Genomic DNA, 21,115 nt, shown 5'->3' with positions numbered 1-21,115 from the left:
TTTTTTTTTTATTTCTCACCTTTCTACAATTTTTTGGGACTCTAAATTTTCTTTCTTTGTTTTTATTATGGTTAGATGCATGTTTTAGACAGGTGTACATTATTTTTATATTGCAATATTTGTATACCCTTGGTGATCTCCCATTGTTATCTTTCATTATCTGGTTTTAGCAATACATTTCTGTTTTAAAGATTACAATAATCTCATATTAGTGTCTAGCCTAGAGCACCTATTCGTTTTATCTATAACTTTTTAATAACGTTTTTCTAATATTAAAAAAGGAATCTTTTGTTCATCCGCAAGTTTAAAAAAAGTTCTTAAATGTACCACAATCTTTCGCTATGTACTTATGACAAGCAAAAATAAATGCAATAGACACTGAAGAATATTGTTAGCAAGTGGACAGGTAAGATTTTAAAACCAAAAGGAAAGTAGCAAGGATGACCATTTATTTTCTTGATATAAGTCAACATACAGTATGTGAAAAAAGTGTTAAACAATAAATAACGTCTGGAGACTGCCAAGTGGAAGTGCCTTTTAGCAGATTTCTTCAGAAGCATTTTACTCCTCTATTTCACCAGGTCTGCGTATATCATCAATCTTCAAAATCATTTTAACAACCTGTGTTGCTAAAGAAAGTTGCTGTTTTTTACCGATCAGTGTTTCTATGACATGCTGCTGTTTCATGTCTGAAAAAGAAAAACGAACCAACGGTTAAACACTATTAGCACATGATACACAGAAGATGTAGAGGATTTTTACTTGCCATGATATCAGAAGTAGAAACTCGCTGCACCCTGAGAAACTATATATAGTGTCTGGATTTAAGGAACTCCAGATGCTGATTATGACCTTAGAAAAGAACTTCCTTTCACTTCTGTTAAAGGGTACCTTCCATTCCCACTCATGCGGTAGGATTGTGGGTACAAAGCCCATAGTTACAGGTCCACAGCAAAATCCATACTATTGCAGATTTGTTGCAAGTGTTGACTTCCCTATTGACTTCAATAGCGCAGGGTATAATTATATATATATATATATATATATATATATATATATATATATATATATATATATATATATATATATATATATATATCTGCAACATCTGAAAAATCTGCAACATATTACTGTAGCAGGGAAGTAAATGAGATTTTAGTGAATTTATCACACAGCAGTAAAAATTTGCACAGAATACATGCACAATTTTACCAGCGGTGTGGATTTTAAACCTGCAGCATCAGGTTACACTAATATATATATATATATAAAAAAAATTTTTCCTGAAAAAGTTGATTGGGTTTTGTAGAATGCCATTCACATACAATGTTCTGAACTCTGATGTGCTACAAATGTGTATAAAAAAAACAAAAACAAAAAAAACCCTCTCGTTTACGCTTTAAGATCCAGCACAACTGCCATTTCCCAAGAAATGGTAGAGATGAGTGACCTTACAGCAAGTTCGGATTTACGTTAACTTGAGGGCTTGGCATTTGAACCCCAGTGCCTGGAAAAGATGGAAGCAGACGAAGGCCCTCTGACTGCATCCAACTCCTCCAGCCACTGGGGTTCAAATACCCAGTGTTCTGGATCACATGAACCGGAACTTACTGTAAGTTTGCTCACCTCTAAAGAAATGGTATGATGCACAGTACTTCATGACTGTCTAGAAAATAAGCTACCAACTACTTACCATTAGTGCCCTTATGCAGACAGTCAATGCCAAGTGCAGGGTTATTTTCTTTCAGCTGTTTTGCACGTACTTCAGTCATAGTCTGAATGGGGTTCATACCACTGTTCTCTGCAAGTGACATTGGAATAGTTTCCAAAGCATCAGCAAAAGCTCGCATTGCATACTGCTCCAAGGATGGACACTAAAGACGAAACAGAAGTGGAAAATATGAATCGTAAGAGTGGCATTTTTATACTAGGAGTGTTACATAAATCTTCAAAGACAGGCAAGTTTGGTAAGAAACCATACAGATAGGAGAAGCACTACAACAGAACAGTCTTTTTACCACCACCATCTGAATATACCAGCGCTGCAGTGGTGCTAGCTAGTTCACAGTGCAAGTCTAAAAATAAACAATAGAAAATGTAGCTGCAAAAACACAATCCATCTCCTTCCTGCCAGCGTCTGCCCACGTGCGTCCGCACTTCTGTTTGCATGTATTCATAAATAAAGAATCGTGTTTTTGCAGCTAATGGTGAGTGCAGCTACATATTCTATTGCCTATTTCTAAGTTTGTTAAGTAACCTTAATCATTTGTGTGAAAAAACCCCACAAAGAAGGTGTTTATTTTTCTCATTACCTTGTCAGCGGCCTGGCTTACTGCTAGTGCACAGGATATCTCTGCAGCTCCACCACCATAAACAATTCGACTGTCACGTACCAAGTTGCGAATGACACACAGTGCATCATGAAGTGAACGTTTGGCTTCTTCAATAATCTACACAAATTGATTAAAAAAAAAAAAACAACAACTTTATTTTATCACTAGTGAAACAAAGTTAAATTTAAAAAAGTTAAAAAAAAACAACAACAAACAACACCCCATTTAGCTAACGTCTAGGTGTTTATCTGGATACAGCAGCAGAACATAGTTAAAATAAGTGTAGTGGGTATTACTGGTGAGGGCCAGCTAAAAAGTATAGACGTATATAGAAGTATACAGTGCAGACCTAATTCCTGCTGCATTCATTTAATCTCATCTGCTTTGGAAACGTTCACTTTTTTTCCCCTTTTAAAATATCATGGGAGACATGTCAAAAGTAGAAATGAGCGAATTTACATAAGCACTTCGTGCCACTCCACCCCAGGTGCCTGGAAAAGCTGGATCCAGTCCTGAGAAACTTCTCCCAGTAGCCCAGGACTAGATCCTGCTTCTCCAGGAACCTGGGGTGGAGTGGCACAGAGAAAGAAGGGAGCCAGTGTATAGGCCTAGTGCCGAGCAAACAAAGCGCTTAACTTTTAATGTAAATTTGCTCATTTCTAGTCAAAAGTTTTAACCATTTGGGTTGGAGTGTTCAGACCCCAAGCCACCAGAAATGCACGCTAAATGTGTTCTCTCCCAAGGACTCCCAATGTAAGTCTATGGTACTATCCTAGCTGTGCAAGCAGGTAGAGAAGAGATTGTCCATGGCCTGAACACACCAAAGCCCCTGACCGATTAAAACTTGACATGTCCCTACAACATGGAAAGTATTACACAGTAGCAAAAAAACAAAACTATGACTGATTATTTCTCCCTTCAGTTTCTGAAAATCCACACCACAGAAAGAACATTTTCGAACTAAAAATCCAGAAGTAAATTCTGCATCTTTTTGGTCGCACATAGATGTACCCTAAAAGTTCTGAGTTCAGACGAGAAATAGAAAATCAGGGATTTTGGTTATTTTGCCAGTGTCACTACATCATGGCTGTTGAGGCGTCAGTAGTAGGACAAAGTGTGTGATATACGGTCTCTAAGCTGGCTGAATATCAAGGATGCTATTGTACTGACAAAGCCATGTTAGCTCACTGCATCATAATGAACTTAATGAATTATGATGCAGGGAGTCCTGTTAAGGTGTAGGGATGGGGATTAAAAACCATTGGCTATAAAAACCAATGAGAGCTTTCATATCTTCTGGTAGCGCTGGTAAAATAAAAGCAGAGTCCCCACTGGTTGCTACAGGAAGCAAAGCGTTTAGGCGTGTGGTTTTATTATCTCCTAGTATATTTTGTGTCTGTAGCCAATTTCTATTACCTATGCTTGTTGCTATAACTATACTTACCATCTTATTACCGCCTCTGATGAAAATAGTTACAGCTCTTGAGTTTTTACATTGCTCTATGACCAACATTCGATCCTTTGTAGTTCCAAAAGAAATTTCTCGAACTACACCAGCAAAGCCCAGTTTCTCAGGAGTAAGCTCACAGAAACGTGGTACAATACGGCCTCCAGTAGCAATAGCAATTAACTGCAAAGGTAAAAACCATTAGGGGAAAGTTATGTTATACCCTAGATAAGGCATTCCTTAATACTGAATAACGTGTATTTCATTTAGTATCACAATATTTCCAAATCTAATCAACTTCATAAATAAGACGATGAAGCTTTTTTTGCAGTCGTAACTTGAAAAGTTTCAAATTCATAACTAGATTTAAGATATGATTCCTAGCATAAAGGAGATATGGTAGACACAGGCACCTGCAGCATGCACTACTTGTGAACCAGTAAGATAAATCCTTTTTATGCTCTTCACAACTGTGCAGTCTCAATCCACATTAGAACTTACAATGCAGGTCAAAGATCTACAGAACTAAAATGGATTATGTTGCAGTTCTCACTTCTCAGACAGTGAAACTTGCAGGGCAGTTTTTCCTATTTTTTTTTCCAGCTAAAACCTAACAATCTGCCATGGGGGCTCTGAAGAGAGCATATGAAGCAGATGAAAGAACAGATTAAAGTGTAGTCACATTAATTTATTGTAGGATTCATGCATGTTCTCATGCATATTTAACTGCATATGGCCATTTTACCAAGGTACTCATATCTCACATTACTCACCTCTATTTCAGGTCCTCCGACCCAACGGACAGCAGGCAACTCATTCTGAAGCAAGAGGTGATTTGCTTCATCATCAAAGCCCCACTGACATATGGCAAGGTTTGCTCCAGTATCTTTAATCTGCAAGCAAAAATTAAGGGTTAAAATGGATACAGAATAAAAAATTTTAGACAAGAAAAAGGAAATGTGACTGGCATTCTGAAGTTAATTGTTATCGCCTTTCTGAACAGATGCACCTTTTGATTTGTATTCAGCCCACACCTGCTCCATGCATCCCACTCATCGGATTGAGTATATGATCACATATATAGCCCCTTAAATATTAGGGGACGTTTATAGTTGCCTTTACTTGCTGTGGATTTCACACAGAAAACTCACAGATTACATGCTATGACATTGTCTATTTTTGTGAAGGTAGTAGGGTAGGTGTGAGTGTACCCTTAAGTAAGGCATTCGCCAAAAATACATGTGACCAATATCATGGTCAACTCTATTTAGAAAATTAGAAAACCCTTCAATTTACTACACAGATTAAGGGAGAAGTCCGGCCAAAATTATTTTTTGATATGTTATTACTTATGGAAAGTTATACAAATTTCTAATGTACATTAATTATGGGAAATGTACATATAAGGCTATTTCCCTTAATTTAGTAGATCATGGAGTGTTAGAATTCTCTCAGAAACAGTGATGTCACGACGAACGTGTATGAGCAGGTGATGGGAGTAGTAGCTGAGTTATGCCTATCACTTGCCTGATGCCGCCAGGCACAGGGGGAGCCGCTCATCACATAGGAGCGATCATGCCCCCTGCACTCCCCCCTCCTCCTGGTCCGCAAACTTCCCCCTATCCCGGCTGACTCCCCGCCTGGCCGCCGCTCTCACAAACCGGCTCCCGATGCTTCCTGGTCACCGGGCCAGGGGAAAGCTTGCCGGACCCGGAAGAAGGAGGGGGAGCGCAGGGGGCATAATCGCTCCAATGTGATGAGCGGCTCCCCCTGCGCCCGACGGCAGGCAAGTGATAGGCATAACCCAGCTACTACTCCCATCACCTGCTCATACTATGAGCAGGTGATGGGAGTAGTAGTTCAGTGTATATAGCTCAGTGCGGTGGGCGGCAGATCGGCGGGCGTACCAATGATGGAGATCGGCCCTGGTACACACTATGAGCAGATGATGGGGGGAAATAGTACTGCGTATAGGTGGCGGCGGCAGCATCGAGCAGGGAGGGAGGGGGAGGTAGATGCATCGGCACATCTCTCCCTCCCTGCTCTATGCCCTGCAAATATACTGATTGAATACATTTATGCAATACTTTGGGGAGCAAAGCACACTGTACATAACATTAGTTTACATAGACATCCATAGACACAATAAAGTCCCATAGACTTCTACATATAGTGCCCCCCTGCTGGACACTCCATAGGAATTACACCGTTCGTCGTGACGTCACTGTTTGAGAGAATTCTAACACTCCATGATCTACTAAATTAAGGCAAATAGCCCTATATGTGCATTTCCCATAATTAATGTACATTAGAAATTTGTATAACTTTCCATAAGTAATAACATATCAAAAAATAATTTTGGCCAGACTTCTCTTTTAAGGTTTTCCATTCTAGTGTGCAGAACTGAGAGCTTTATGCCCATGACTTATCTGTGTGTATACAATGCACAGGAATCTATTAGGACATATCTAGGGTAATATGACAGGATAGCCAGCAGGGCTCCTTTAGGCCCCAGGCTGTCATGATAAACAGATGTCACTCAGGCTGAAACAAACATTACTTTAACTCCTTGAGGAGAAGGCTATTTTTTCCCATTTTTGTTTTCTATTTATTAAAAATTATTTTAATGGATAGAACTGTGAAAGGGACAATTTGCAGGAACAATTGTAAATTATTTTTTTTTAACAAACAAGATTACATCTACAGTATAATGATTTGAATAGTACGGATCACCTTTGAATTCCATGAGTCCATAATGCTTGCGACCCCTATTCTAAACCAATAGGGGTTGCGCAAACTATGGTCTTGTGTGCATCACCATGGCGATTTTTCGGAGACTTCCACCGGCAGCATGGAATTCACTGCTGATCTGGTAGCGGATCTTCATGACAGGTAGACTTAAAGGGGTTAAATTTAAAAACAAATGCAGTTCTGCACATGTTGCTGTATTTTCTTTTTAGGCCATTGACCATGAAGTAAAACTGACATGTTAACCGTGTTCTGTGGCTTGATACAATTACAACAATACCCAATTTACTATAACTCACTAGTTGTTATATACAGCTGACTCACATGGAGCCAGCTCAGCTCCTTAGCCCCCACCAAATAACCCCACTGCACAATGGAATGCAGGAAGGGGTTAAACTACTTAGGAAACATACATTAAACAGAAGGGACAAGATATCTAGGATTGGAGGACTCTCAAATCTTAAGCACTACAGCTGATTTAGGTGTTTTTGATGTATCCCCCTACTATATTAATACAATAGCCTATATTTACATAACTACCTAAAAGGAAAACTAGTATTGTCCATAGCAGCCAATTACAGCCCAGCTTTCATATCTAAAAGGTTACCTATCATTTAAGCAAACTTCTGACATGTTATAGCAACATATGAGGGTTTGTTTCAATCAGGGTCTGGCTGCGGAGAACCCTGCCAATTGTTAGAATGAAGGGGCAGACGCGCGCTGCCTCGTCATCTTCGTCTCTATGCTAAAGAAGCAGTGGATGGAATTATAATGGAGCCCTATGACATTTCCAGTAATTGCTGTACTGGTAGTTACATAGGCTTTATTATAATTCAGTTTATAATTCCGTATAATATTGTCCTTTAGGGTGCGTTCACATGTATAAGATCCGCAGCAGATATGAAGCTGCAGATTTGCTTTGAATCTGCAACTTCAAACCTGCTACAGATCCTGTATGTGTGAATATGTGCTATGAGTAAAAAAAATTAAATATATTTTATAGCTTTTTTTTCTCTCAAAACCACATGCATTTTAAAATTTGAGATCACAGATCCAACATGGCGATATTGTAAACACACAAAAATGCAACAGCTCACCGCAATACAGACATGAAAATAGTTAAAAGCAGCCCCCCCAACTGCTAAAAAAATTCCCACAAAAATAATGGTTACCATTTGCAAACAGCGTAAACTCCCCCACCACGATAAGGTGGCCTCATGCTCGGGGCAAGCCCTACACTGTACTATGGCCTCTCCATGGCATGTAATAAGCCCATGCTTTGGGCATGCAAGATCTGTCTTATACTGGCAAAGGTAATTACACCATCTGGGTGGGATGGGTGGAGTGCACGACCAAGTAGATACAGCCCCCCATCTGAAACACAGTAACCAAGAACCTCATTTTTGTGGGAATTCTTTTTAGCAGTTGGGGGGCTGCTTTTAACTATTTTCATATCTGTATTAGGTATGTATCGTGCCATTGCGGTGAGCTGTTGCATTTTTGTGTGTTTGCAATTTCAGCCATAGCAATGTGCTCCTGCCTAGTGTGAATGGTGTTCTAGGAGAGCTGACCAAATTTGTATTTTTTCTATGGCGACATTGTGCCTTAGGCTATGCTCTCACATCACTGATCTGCTGCAGACACAATGCAATTTTTCCCAAGTCCCAATCTGCATCAAATCCAGTGTGTGTGAAAACACCACCAACACTGACCTGTTGAAGGAACTTAGCATCAGAACAACTGAGGGAAAATATGGGAGAGAAATACATTTTAAAAGGGAATATAGAAATGTCCATACAAACCTGTTTAACCATCTCAAGGAACTTTTCCTTTTCATAATTTTGAAGTGCTTTATAATCTTCAACTGATGTTACATCAAGCTTATGCTTAGTCTTGGGTTTAGGTGGTTCAAATGGGCAAGTGAGAATAGCAATTTTAGCATCTTTAATTTCCTGAAAGAAAAAACATTTATTATATATTTAAAAGAAACACTTAAAAAATCTTGCTAATATCTGCTCAATAAAAACTGATTAAACTGTGGAGAACATTAAAACTTCTTGAAATATTACAAATCTTGGTTTGTGAGATGTATAGTCACAAACCTTTGGCATTTGTGGGTGGCTGAAGTCTTTGTCCACAATGACGCCTTTTATCAGTTTTGTGTCTTCAAGTTTTCCTCCAACTTTCCCTTCAACTTTAATCAGCTCAAAATCCACATCTTTACGCTCCAAATCAGCAACAGTGAGGATAGCATTCACTGCAATTTCAGCCATCTGTCTGTGACAACGGTTAATTCTAGAACAGAAAAATCACAGGTAAGTTAAGATTTTTGTTCACATGCCCATGACATGAGTTAGCCATATTTATAACTGATGTACAGTAGGAAGTAGTAAAGTGACACTACTCAGAAATGTTGAGAAAGTAGTGACATCACTTATTTTCTACCACTGCATTTAAAGGGACCTGGGATTTTCAGAGGGAGAGCACATAGTTTGACACTAAAACAATAAGGCCCAGTTCACACATCGGAAAATCTGTGCCAATTTCCTTTCAGTAAATCCAGACGGTTTTCCAGACCCATAGCCTTACATAAGTGATGGACAACTTTCAGGATTTATCCTAAAGGGTGTCCGTTCCGGAATTTTCAGGATCAGCATTTTTTAAGATCCTGGCTATTTTCGTCCGGATTTCTGGCATGGGACCGCCACTTTCCCCCTCCTCCCGGATGTCACAGTGCTGCCCGTTGCCTGTGCACAACAACCCCCCCCCCCCCCCCCCCCCCAAGACCTCACCCCTAAACGCCACTTTCCCCCTCCTCCCAGATGTCACAGTGCTGCCCGTTGCCTGTGCACAACAACCCCCCCCCCCCCCCCTCTCACCATAGTTCTGCTGTCACTACACCTCTGGAGAAGACTTGCTGCAGAGGAGATCAGTGAAGACATCAGGGCTGAGGACCAGAGGAGGCTAGAGCAGGAACCAGGGGGCTTAAAGTTTTCCAAGTCAAGAGCACACGATTACAAGCTGTACGAACATGCCGCAACTGTAGCTTAGTAATCTCAAATCGTAGAGATACAAATCTCAGTGTGGCCACATCCTTCAAGGGATTTTCTTTGCAAAATTAAATGATTGTCTATCCTCAGAACAGGTCATCAATAGAGATTGACACAGAACCCCGTCAATCAGCTGCTGTGCCACATCTAAGCCATGAATGGGGCAAGAAGCAATTGGTTCCAGTCACTGTGCTGTGGCAGTGCCACACTACTGTAGCTAAGCACTCTCTGCTGCAGTGAATCTGCACAGCCACTACACAGTGAATGAAATCATCACATTCACATATGGGAAGCCTAGTCCCTGCACCTCTGTGACATCTCCGGAATAGGCAGATCGGCCCCCCAGGGTAAGAGGGGCTGCCTTTTACATACTTGCAGCGGGATGATAATCCCGCTGCGAGTATGTAATCTCACTGACAGCGAAGAGATCCGCAGTGGATTTTGCTGCAAACTCGCAACATGAAATCTGCTGCGGATACATTATGTGCGAACCCACCCTTCAAGTAAATCATTTAAACTCTTACATCTTTGATCCCAGTGTGGTCATAGCAGTTTGGACAAGTGGTTCTACATTTTCCGGATCAACTGGATAACTATCACTGATTTTATCCAGGTTCTCAATAGCAATCCTGGCAGCTTGTTCATAACCATCAGCAATTCTGATAGGATGGATACCACGATCTAATAATTGTTCGGCTTGCTCCAATAATGCTCCAGCAAGAACTAAAAAGAAAAATGTAAGAACATGCTTAAAGTGGTTGCCTTGTGAAAAGTTATTATTTTGTCAATAGGGATGCAAACATACGTATTTACATTCTTCCCATTCAAGTAGTCATTGTGACAGTGTTCTCTCTATTTCCTGGATGTATACTGTGTTTAAGCAAGACTGAAAAAGCATGGTCTACCACACTTTTAAGTGCCCCCTTCTTTTTAACACACATTTTAAACGCACATCTGAATGTGGGGCAAAAAAAAAAAAACAACAACAAAAAACAGAAGTGCACATTAGAGAGGAGCGAATTTACATTATACGAAGAACCTTGCTTGTAATGTAAATTTGCTTATCTCTAATGTGCACCTAGCCTAACAGGAGAACCTTTCAAACTGGCAAACACAATACTCACTGTCAAAATGAATCAGTGTGCATATAAATGTGACTGGTTTTGACTGTGAAGTTAACCTACTCAAAAGAACTAATGTGTGTTCATGCTCTCCTAACCACAAAATGTAATCAGCGATTCATCTTACCCACAACTCCAGTCGTCCCATCACCAATTTCATCATCTTGAGATTTAGACAATTCAACCATCAATTTAGCAATCTGATGGTCAACATCCATCATAGCAAGGATTGTGGCCCCATCATTAGTTACAGTGACTTGGCCATCCTGATCCACCATCATCTTATCAAGCCCTGAAATTTAAGTAAGTAGATTTAAAGTAACAGTTTTACTAAATGGCATAACAAAGAAAAACAAAAAACAAAAACCATTCAGTAATTTAGGGTACGCCCTTGATGTGGAGTTTTTTCTCAGTAATGAGAAACAGATTGCTGATCTCAGGGAGACCAGCCAAACAACAACACTGCTGGCTGCTAGTGAAAGCGCTCAATGCAGTGAAGTCCTAGGTCCTTCCCGGAGGGCTATCTGGCTAGTCCTGTGTTTTGAGACTCTTCAATGAGGCTTCTTTTGCATATTCATGTTTCCCAGGGGGCACTGCACCTAGGACTTCACTGCATTGAGCGCTTTCACTAGCAGCCGGCAGTGTTGTCGTTTGGCTGGTCTTCCTGAGATCAGTGATCTGTTTCTCTTATGGCTCTACTGGGCATTGCTCCCACCTAGCCAGAATCCTGCTCCACACTGATGAGGCGAAACACCCCGAAACAGCTGTATGTGGATTGTTACCTAGCCTTGGTTTTTCCCTTCTCATTACATTGACTTATAGGGGCACTTAATATGGTGGTTTCCTAACAGGAGCTGCCCCTTGACTGGGTCCTTCCCGGAGGGATATCTGGCTAGTCCTGTGCATTGAGACTCTTCAATGAGGCACCACGGGCTCTTCTTTTGCACTCTCAGTGATGAGATATACATGGTTGTAGAACGCAAACTCCAACCCCACAAATTAACGACAGATCTGGCACCTGAATATTTTATTTTCCTTTATTTTTTATAATGCATTAAGTTTTCTGCAAAATACATTTTACATATTAATATGCCCTAATATGACACCTTGATGCCAAACAGCACACTGGCCCAGATGTACTAATGTGTCTGTGCTAGAGTTCGATCCAAAGTGTTGCACTGAACTTTTCTTCAAATTTTAGAAACTTTAGAGACTGGTCCTCAGCCCATGACACTGGGCCTGAAAAAGGGGCGTGACTTGCAGCTTCCCTTTAGGCTATGTTCATACAAAGGGGAAAATTTATGAAACTGGTGTAAAGTACAGCTGTCTCAGTTGCCCCTAGCAACCAATCAGATTCCACTTTTCATTCCTCACAGATTCTTTGAAAAAAGAAAGGTGAACAGTGATTGGTTGCTAGGGGCAACTAAGACAATTCTATTCACCAGTTTGATAAGTCTCCCCCAAAGTCTTTTTTAGTCAAATAATGGCAACTATTTTTAACCTTCAATGATTTCCAATGAAGCCTATGGAAACAATGGCCATAAATTCACACCATGTACAAAACAACGGCTGTTGTTCGCAGCATCCGTCAAATTAATGTTTAGGACATTTATTGGCGGATGTTATTGTTAAAGAGACTGTCAGTAGGTTTTTGCTGTCCTATCTGAGGGTGGCAAAAACTAGTGACAGAGAAGCTGAACAGAAAGATTTATCACTCACATTGTTCTGTGCAGCTGATTTCTGAATAACATGGACAATAAGTAGTTCTTTACCATTATGTACATGAGCCCAGCAGTCCGCATTATTCATGACAAGCAGAAAACTCCACCCACCACATTTATTTATCCATGCTGTGTATAGTCCTTGAACTGTCAATAAGCAGCTTTAGGGCAGGAGAAGGGGTGTGGCAAGACTACTATTCTCCTGCATATTAGGAGAACAGCTGAACAGCATGATGGAAGTAATACACCGATCTTTCCAACATTTCTATCAATAGTTTATTCTGCCCTCATTTAAGGCGGAATAAACCTAGTGACAGATTTCCTTTTAGGTCGTTCACGCACAGAATTTTTTTTTTTTTGGCTGTCCTATCACCATCCTTGCAACAAAATTCAATGGATCTTTAAAAACAGCCACACCCAAAGGGGTATTGAAAGTGACCATCATTCCTAACCTGATGGTACATTTGCTTTAAACCACTTTGATCCCTGCTATGATCTGGTCTTCTACTGGTGAAATGAAAAGCTGAGGCTTAAAGCCCTATTACATGGAGCGATAATGTGCAGAATCAGGCCGATTTGGCAGATCACTCCATGTAATAAAGACAACAATCAGCTGAGGAGCTAATAATTGGCTAACCATTTAACAAGCTGAAAAATCATCAGTTGCCAACTGTGTACGTGTAATAGTGATGCATGGCCGACAGCTGCTGACTGTGTAAAAAAAAATAAAAAATAAAACTTTATACATACTTGTCCAAACTCCCCGGTGTTCTCCAAGTTTCTACCCGCAGCCACTGCAGGAGCTTTAGAGACGGTCTCTGAAGTGACAGGGCGCTCAGCCAATCACTGGCCAAGAAGGGACAGTGCCACAGCCAGTGATTGGCTGAGAACACTGTCACTTCAGAGATTGGCTCTAAAGGTCCAGCAGTGTCTGTGGCTTTTAGTGTGATGGCTCTACAATGTTTGCATCCTACAAAGCCCAACCAAAAAACAAAAACAGAAGAGAAATATCTGTGGAAAAGATTCTGTTTCTTTTTCTATCATCATCATCATCTGCAATGCTTATTCAGGTCACAAAGAGGCAAAGGCTGAAGACTGTCTCAAATCCCCAGGACATGACAGGTTTTAGGGTATGACCAATTTCTTACCATTAGGTCCCAATGAAGTCCTAAGAGTGTTTGCAACAGCTTTGGCAGCCATAATGTGGGACTGAAATAAAAAAGAAAATCAATGAACCACCTTTTTATAAGGGCTTGTAAAATACTATACATTAAATAGGAGACGTCATTTTAACACCCTGCAAAAATCAATAGTACAAATGAATGAGAAAAGTATATACCTTAGACCCAAAAAAGAAAAAAAAAAAAAGTTATTAAAGTGATACTGTCACTCCAGTTTTCCAGAGTGCTTTTATTATTGTAGGACAGTGTCACTAAGGCGAGGTTTAGCCCCCTTTCCCTTGCAGGGGGAGCATGGCTAACAGCACAGGACTGAGGCAAAGAAAGGGGGCTCAACAAGTGCTAGGCCCCACCTTAGTGACACTGTGCAACAATGATGAAGGCATAAAAGCACACAGGAAAACTCAGGTGACAGTATGTTTCCTCTCCCCCTTCAAGCTTAAAGGGAACCTGTCACCCCCCGTACCGGGGTGACAGGTTCCCGACCCCCCGTTAGAGACCCCTATACTTACCTCATCCCGCCGGGTCCCGCTTCTGGATTCGGTCGGGTCCCGGAGATCTCAGCCGCTGCAGCCCGGCGCGCGCGCTGAGAGATGAGTCCAACACCCATAGAGAATGACAGGAGAGTCCAGCGCTCCGTCATTCTCTATGAGCGTTGGACTCATCTCTCAGCGCGCGCGCCGGGCTGCAGCGGCTGAGATCTCCGGGACCCGACCGAATCCAGAAGCGGGACCCGGCGGGATGAGGTAAGTATAGGGGTCTCTAACGGGGGTCGGGAGCCTGTCACCCCGGTACGGGGGGTGACAGGTTCCCTTTAACTCATCCACTGTCAATCAGCTTAGCAATGGCTTTACTGGACACAACTTGTCATCTGATCGTTGAGCTACCTACAAGTCTATGGAAAGGGGGGGGTGGAGTAGGGTAATAAAGAAAAAGGCAGAATGACCTGCAAACCAACCAGTTAACATTTCCTGAGATGTGTAGAAAAGAAATCAAAGTACCAACTGACCCTCAGACACTGTTCACATTAGCAGGGTCATGTTCGTTTTAAAGGGGTACTCTGGCAAAAGGTTTTTTTCTTTCAAATCAATTGATGTCAGAAAGCTATAATGATTTGTAATATACTTCTATTTAAAAATCTCCACTCTTATGAGCTGCTGTAAGCCCTGCAGGAAGTGGTGTATTCTTTCCAGTCTGACACAGTGCTCTCTGCTGCCACCTCTGTCCATGACAGGGACTGGGGATTCGCTACCACTCTGGACAGTTCCTGCCATGGACAGAGGTGGCAGCAGAGAGCACTGTGTCTGACTGTAAAAAAATTCAGCACTTCCTGCAGGACATACAGCAGTTGATAAGTACATCTGTATATAACTTTATGACACCAGTTGATTTAAACAAAATAAATTTTGAGTACCCCTTTAAAGGTAAACTGACAGCACAGATATGCATATATTTGTGCTGCCGGTTACCAACTAAGCAGGCATCCTGTTGGTTTCTTTGCCTTGTCTGTTTTCCAGCGTTTTTGTAATAAAAGGATCTTTATTTAAAGGGAACCAATCACCTCAAAAACGCATATATAGCTTTTTAAATGTGCTGTTAGAGCACACAGCACACTTTCCATACATGTTTCTATATACTCCCTGCCTCCCCCGTGTAATCCAACTTTATAACTGGCGCCCGGTATGCAAATTACCTCAGGTAGTCACCTGGGCGGTGTTCGGCTAGATGGTAGTCACAGTCAGTCCGGGTCGTCTGGGCGTGATTCAAATCACCCAGTAGCTCCAACGTCACTCAGGAGTGCGCCGTGCACGACGACGGCGCGCCTACGTTCTTAGGCCGCCGTGCATGCGCAGTACACACGCTTCCATTCTGGCTGTACTGCGCCTGTGCAGAATAGCCTCGAACTCAGTGTGAGTCGGAGTTCGAGGCTATTCGGCACAGGCGCAGTACAGCCAGAATGGAAGCGGGTATACTGCGCAAGCGCGGCGGCCTAAAAACGTAGTCGCGCCGACTTCGTGCACGGCGCGCTCCTGAGTGACGTTAGAGCTACTGGATGATTTGAATCCGCCCAGAGGGGCGTGATTACCGCCGAGGAACGCCCAGGGGACCCGGACTGACCGTGACTACATCTAGCCGAACACCGCCCAGGTGACTACCTGAGGTAATTTGCATACCGGGCACCAGTTTTATAAAATTACTTTATGGATTACACGGGGGAGGCAGGGAGTATATAGAAACATGTATGGAAAGTGTGCTGTGTGCTCTAACAGCACATTTAAAAAGCTATATATGCGTTTTTGAGGTGATTGGTTCCCTTTAAGACTGACAGTGTCAAAGAGGCGGGTCGGTGACAATCTCTGCACCTTCCAGACACCAACTTTTGTTCAGGACAGGACTTCTGTCTGGAGACAGAGAGGCAGGGGGAGCAGACATGGTCATAGACACATCTCTCTGACAGAAAAAGAATTTTTTTTTTTTACAGACACCAGGCAAAAGTACCTAGGTGAGCCACCACTTAGTAGGTAACTGGCTACATGGGTATCACCCTTTCAGGCTAGATTCATACAGGATGAATCTGCAGGATCCGCAGCAGATTTTATACTGCAAATTCAAAGCAAAATCCGCTGCAGATTCTATGCCGATGACTTTCAGGGTGCCTTCACACGTACCGGATCAGCAGCGGATTTCACGCTGCGAGTTTATTCTGCTGCAGATACGTGATATGCAGCCCTGGCCCGGAGCATACATTTCCTGCTTGGCGCTGTGGCTGGGTGTTAAGCTCCTGGCTCCCCATCAGCCAATCAGTGCTGCTGTGCACGGATTGGCTGATGAGGAGCGAGGGTAGCTGGGAGCCTCACATACAGCCACGGCGCCACGCAGGTAATGTATGCTCCTGGCCGGGGCAGCTTCGGAGCCTCCTGGCAGTTAGCCAATCAGAGCGCTGCGGCGAGGTTGCACACTGATTGGCTGACCGCCGGGAGCTGCGGGAAGGCCGAAGCAAGCAGGAGCCTGGGGCAGGTGATGTATGCTCCGGGCCTGGGCTGCGGGGGTTAAAGGGACCGGGTTACATATCCGCAGCAGAATAAACCTTCACACTACATGGATCCGCAGCGGATTTCACTGCAAACCCGCAGCGGATCCGGCACATGTGAAGGCACTCTTAGGGTATATTCACACGAACGGGCTCGCAGCGAGATTCTCGCTGCGAGCCCGGCAGGTCCCATACACTACATACTTGCTGCGGTCTAAACGACCGCAGCGAGTATGTCATTCTGCCGCCCTTAACCCCTTCTGCTCCCGCCCCTGGCTCCCCCGCTGTAAGCATACATTACCTGTCCTTCCTGCACGGGTCCGGCGTCCTGCTCTCCCGTCCGGCCAATTAGTGTGTTGCCCAGCCGCAGCCACTGATTGGCCGGGCGGGAGAGCAGGACGCCGGACCCGAGCAGCAAGGACAGGTAAAGTATGCTTACAGCGGGGGAGCAGAAGGGGTTAAGGGCGGTATAATTACATACTCGCTGCGGTCGTTTAGACCGCAGCAAGTATGTAGTGTATGGGAACTGCCAGGACCTGCCGGGCTCGCAGTGAGAATCTCGCTGCGAGCCCGTCCATGTGAATACACCCTTAGGCTGCAAACACAGGGCGGATCTGCAGTGGATTTCTCACTGCGGATCCCTGCCCTGTAATGTCTATGGGAAGCCATACTCGCAGCGGGATAATATGTGAGGAGACCGCCCCATTAACCCCCCGCCGGCTGCAGCACATACATTACCTGCTCCGGGGTTCCCGGGTGGCCGTTCTGCTCCAGCCAGCGGAGGGTTAATGGCGCTGTCATATACATACTCATTTTCATCCCGCTGCGACTATGTATTCTCATGAAAGTCATCGGCATAGGATCCGCAGCGGATCCGTCCTGTGTGAATCTAGCCTCAGAATAGAAGGCTCACAGGCCAGATTATCGGCCACTCTCTAAGAATACACACGTTGTATCACGGAGACAGAATCAGCGCTTGTACCGCAGATGCGGCCAGAAGCCATAGACTAAGCGCAGCGGCCATGACTGCACTGAGGGAGCACAAAGAGGCAGGAAGAAGCCGCCGCCGGTCACCGCCAGAGCTACGGAGTCACGGCAGACAACGTGCCCTGCCCCAACCATGCTGCCTGCCGACACGTGCTGCGGGGCCCCAACGTGACCGCTCATACCCGCTAACACATGGCCCGGGGACACAGGGCCGCGGCCTCCCCACCCATCAGCGGTATACGGGGGGCAGCCACCCTTACCTTCAGCGCCTCCAAACCTGACAGACGGGATTTGCGGTCTTGATCTTTGATGATAATGAATGGCCGCCCATATTCATCAAAGGCGAGAGTGCCCATGGCAGACATGATGGCGATGCTTGGCAGCCGACCGAAAGAACCCAACTGTCTCCAACTGTCTCACTTCAGCCGGCGAATCAAGGCGCATGCGCAAAAGCAGCACGCTTTGCGGCAGATTCTGGAAACGTCTATTGCGGAACATACCACTATGAGAATACGGGAAGGGGTGGAGTAATCACTAAGCTGTTTCACTACTTCAGTTTGATTATAATTACACTGCTGTCAAGTGGTGTGCGCCGCCGCTGTAGTGGATTTCAGGCGGTAATATTACAGACTGTTCGGTACGTTCATAGCCTGACATGTGTGCACCATGTGCTGCCCTGCCGGCCCCTCCTCTTCCTCAGGGCTGCACTGGCTGCAGGGTCTAGAGCTCCGGAAGGTCAGTTGTTGTTTCCATAGTGTCCCGTTCCCCTTGTCTCTGCTGTTGGCGGGGATCGGGCTGTGGTTCAGTTCTGGTCACAGCCCTAGGCCCTAGTATTCTGTCACTTACTGGATATAAGCCGCAGGACATGGAGGGACATGGATGGAGGGAACCCCACAACTACCGACATATATACAGTATCCCAACTACATAACAATCTGCTCAGCTCCTCCTGCTTTATACCATGATACAAGCAGATTAAACAACGTGACAGGTTGTTTATATAGGGGTTTGTCACAGTGTAAATGCATGTCACTTACATAATGTAGGGGTACAAGAGTGCTGATTCAGGCTATGGTCCTGCTGGGTAAAAAGGACGTCAGGTTTTCTTGGATAATTGTAATTTCAAGTTAAATAAAAGTTATATAACAACAGTCATTATTATACAAATAAAATTATTTTACATTAGCCGCCACCTAGTAACGTCCATCATTTCAAGGGTTTGTGAACATTTCCTTAAAGGAGAAGTCCGATGAAAATTTTTATTTAAGTATTGCATTTTGCCCCCAAAAGTTATACAAATCACCAATATACACTTATTACGGGAAATGCTTATAAAGTGCTTTTTCCCCTGCATTTACTACTGCATCAAGGCTTCACTTCCTGGATAACATGGTGATGTCACGACTCCCAGAGCTGTGTGGGTTGTGGCTGTTGGAGAGGATGATGGCAGAGGGATGCTCAGTGTCCCTCCAGTGCCCTGTGTCGCTCAGTGTCCCTCTGCCATTATCCTCTCCAGCAGCCACAGCCCGCGCAGCTCTGGGAGTCGGGTCGTGACATCACCATGTTATCCAGAAAGTGAAGCCTTAATGAAGTAGTACGTGCAGGGGAAAAAAGCACTTTATAAGCATTTCCTGTAACAAGTGTATATTGGTGATTTATATAACTTTTAGGGGGCAATACAATACTTTAAACATTTTTTGCCAGACTTCTTAAAGCTAAAATAACTTGTATGACTGCACTGTTCTTCTGCCCTTTGGATCTGATCACTATCTGGTTTCCAGATTTCTGAAGTGCAAACCAGATAACCCAAAATCTAAAGGAAAGCCATTTACTTCTCATTAGAATCAGGCAACAAAATATTGCTGTGTTAGACCAGTCCTGCAATAACCTGCAATATTGTTTCAGGTCTACAGCATGAAAAGTTATGCTGCAGTTTTACCCTTCACTGACTCTAATATCCTCCATGAAATAATATTGCTGCTGGTGTGCATCAAAATCCACAATTGTGAACTGTAACTAAATATACTAAATTTTGTATTAAAGGGAACCTGTCACCCCCCGTACCGGGGTGACAGGTTCCCGACCCCCCGTTAGAGACCCCTATACTTACCTCATCCCGCCGGGTCCCGCTTCTGGATTCGGTCGGGTCCCGGAGATCTCAGCCGCTGCAGCCCGGCGCGCGCGCTGAGAGATGAGTCCAACACCCATAGAGAATGACAGGAGAGTCCAGCGCTCCGTCATTCTCTATGAGCGTTGGACTCATCTCTCAGCGCGCGCGCCGGGCTGCAGCGGCTGAGATCTCCGGGACCCGACCGAATCCAGAAGCGGGACCCGGCGGGATGAGGTAAGTATAGGGGTCTCTAACGGGGGTCGGGAACCTGTCACCCCGGTACGGGGGGTGACAGGTTCCCTTTAACATAATCTGCACTAAAAATCTGAAGTGACAAATCCACACCAAAATCAGCAGGGCCTCCATTTTGTACAGTTTTACAATTTCAGTTGAATAAACACAAATTTCATGTAATTATCCCAAAAAGAAGTAAATCCCTGGCACTGCCACACAGAAGTAACACCTCTCTCATGTATGCAGTCTACAGGCTGCAAAAATAGGTGCAAAATAGGATATGAAGCAATGAAAGCACAGCAGCACTCACCAATCTGGATGCACATATTTATTTGTTGCACTCAGACAGTTAGTCCTGACAGTAAGCTCACCTGTGTAACGAGAAGAAACGATCCTTTCCAGCTCAAATAGTATTGAATGCTTTATTGGACATACATATAACACATAGGTGTTATATGTATGTCCAATAAAGCATTCAATACTATTTGAGCTGGAGAGGATCGTTTCTTCTTTTCATATACGTTACCCCGGAGTCCAGGGGGAGCCTCTCCGTGCCCGAACCCTCATGCAATTAAGCCAGGAGACATGACGGTTGATTCGTCTGAGTGCTGACCCTATATATGTGTTTTTTTTCACCTGTGTAACGCCCGAGATAAGCTATACTGCTGCTGTAACTGTGTGACAAAGTCGGTCTATGTGAATCCAGATTGGTGAGTGCCGCTGTGCTTTTATCACTAATTCCATGTAAACACCAGCTTATAGAATTAAAGGGGTAGTCTGGAGACCAAAAAAAAGTTGTTTTTTTTTTTTGCTAATTCATTGATTTAATAAAAAAATCTATCATTTTGGTATATAACTTTATTAAAAAAATTATTATTTTTTAAACATATTGACATATAGACTTCCACTGTGAGACATGGCCCCCTCTGCTGCCACCAATGTTTGTTTAGGAAACTGCAGGACTATCTAAGCCCTGCAGTTCCTGATCCCCTGCTCTGATCAAGAGCTGGCGCACATCTCTATGCAGAGTGGGGTCCCCTCCCCCTCTTGGTATGGTTCTAAAAGAGTGAGTGGTGATAGTTATCACTGCTCGCTATACAGAGGCTGTTGTACTGTTCTATAGTATTGAGCAGCCCCCCGGTACAGTATATAGGA

At 43.6% G+C, this 21,115-nt stretch overlaps 2 protein-coding genes across 6 annotated transcripts in view; one reads left to right on the top strand and one right to left on the bottom strand.

Annotated features, from left to right (window-relative positions):
- Positions 1 to 427: 427 nt before the first annotated feature.
- Positions 428 to 18,081, bottom strand: CCT5 (chaperonin containing TCP1 subunit 5). Of its 3 annotated transcripts, none has more exons than XM_069958295.1 (11): positions 17,877 to 18,081; positions 13,569 to 13,629; positions 10,827 to 10,991; positions 10,103 to 10,301; positions 8,631 to 8,823; positions 8,331 to 8,480; positions 4,554 to 4,673; positions 3,778 to 3,963; positions 2,313 to 2,450; positions 1,694 to 1,874; positions 428 to 689 (listed from the first exon to the last, which is right to left on the bottom strand). In XM_069958295.1, the coding sequence occupies exons 1-11, from the start codon at positions 17,979 to 17,981 to the stop codon at positions 562 to 564; spliced, it is 1,626 nt and encodes a 541-aa protein (XP_069814396.1). In that variant the 5' UTR covers positions 17,982 to 18,081; the 3' UTR covers positions 428 to 561. The 3 variants fall into 3 exon arrangements, with proteins under 3 accessions (XP_069814396.1, XP_069814397.1, XP_069814395.1); XM_069958296.1 differs by lacking the exon at positions 17,877 to 18,081 and adding an exon at positions 17,579 to 17,646; XM_069958294.1 differs by lacking the exon at positions 17,877 to 18,081 and adding an exon at positions 17,368 to 17,435.
- ATPSCKMT (ATP synthase c subunit lysine N-methyltransferase) overlaps positions 17,783 to 21,115 on the top strand; it is a 19,854-nt gene continuing 16,521 nt past the window's right edge. Inside the window, exon 1 of one of the 3 annotated variants that reach the window (XM_069958299.1) lies at positions 17,783 to 18,253. Coding sequence is in view for 1 of the 3 variants with exons in the window: in XM_069958297.1 (XP_069814398.1) it covers positions 18,496 to 18,607 (112 nt within the window). In the remaining 2 variants the exon portion in view is untranslated. The other 2 variants (XM_069958298.1, XM_069958297.1) reach the window with 2 other exon arrangements.

The sequence above is a fragment of the Dendropsophus ebraccatus genome, chromosome 2 (genome assembly GCF_027789765.1).
Source record: "Dendropsophus ebraccatus isolate aDenEbr1 chromosome 2, aDenEbr1.pat, whole genome shotgun sequence".
Classification (NCBI taxonomy): domain Eukaryota; kingdom Metazoa; phylum Chordata; class Amphibia; order Anura; family Hylidae; genus Dendropsophus; species Dendropsophus ebraccatus.
This window is presented reverse-complemented; position numbering and strand designations above follow the sequence as displayed.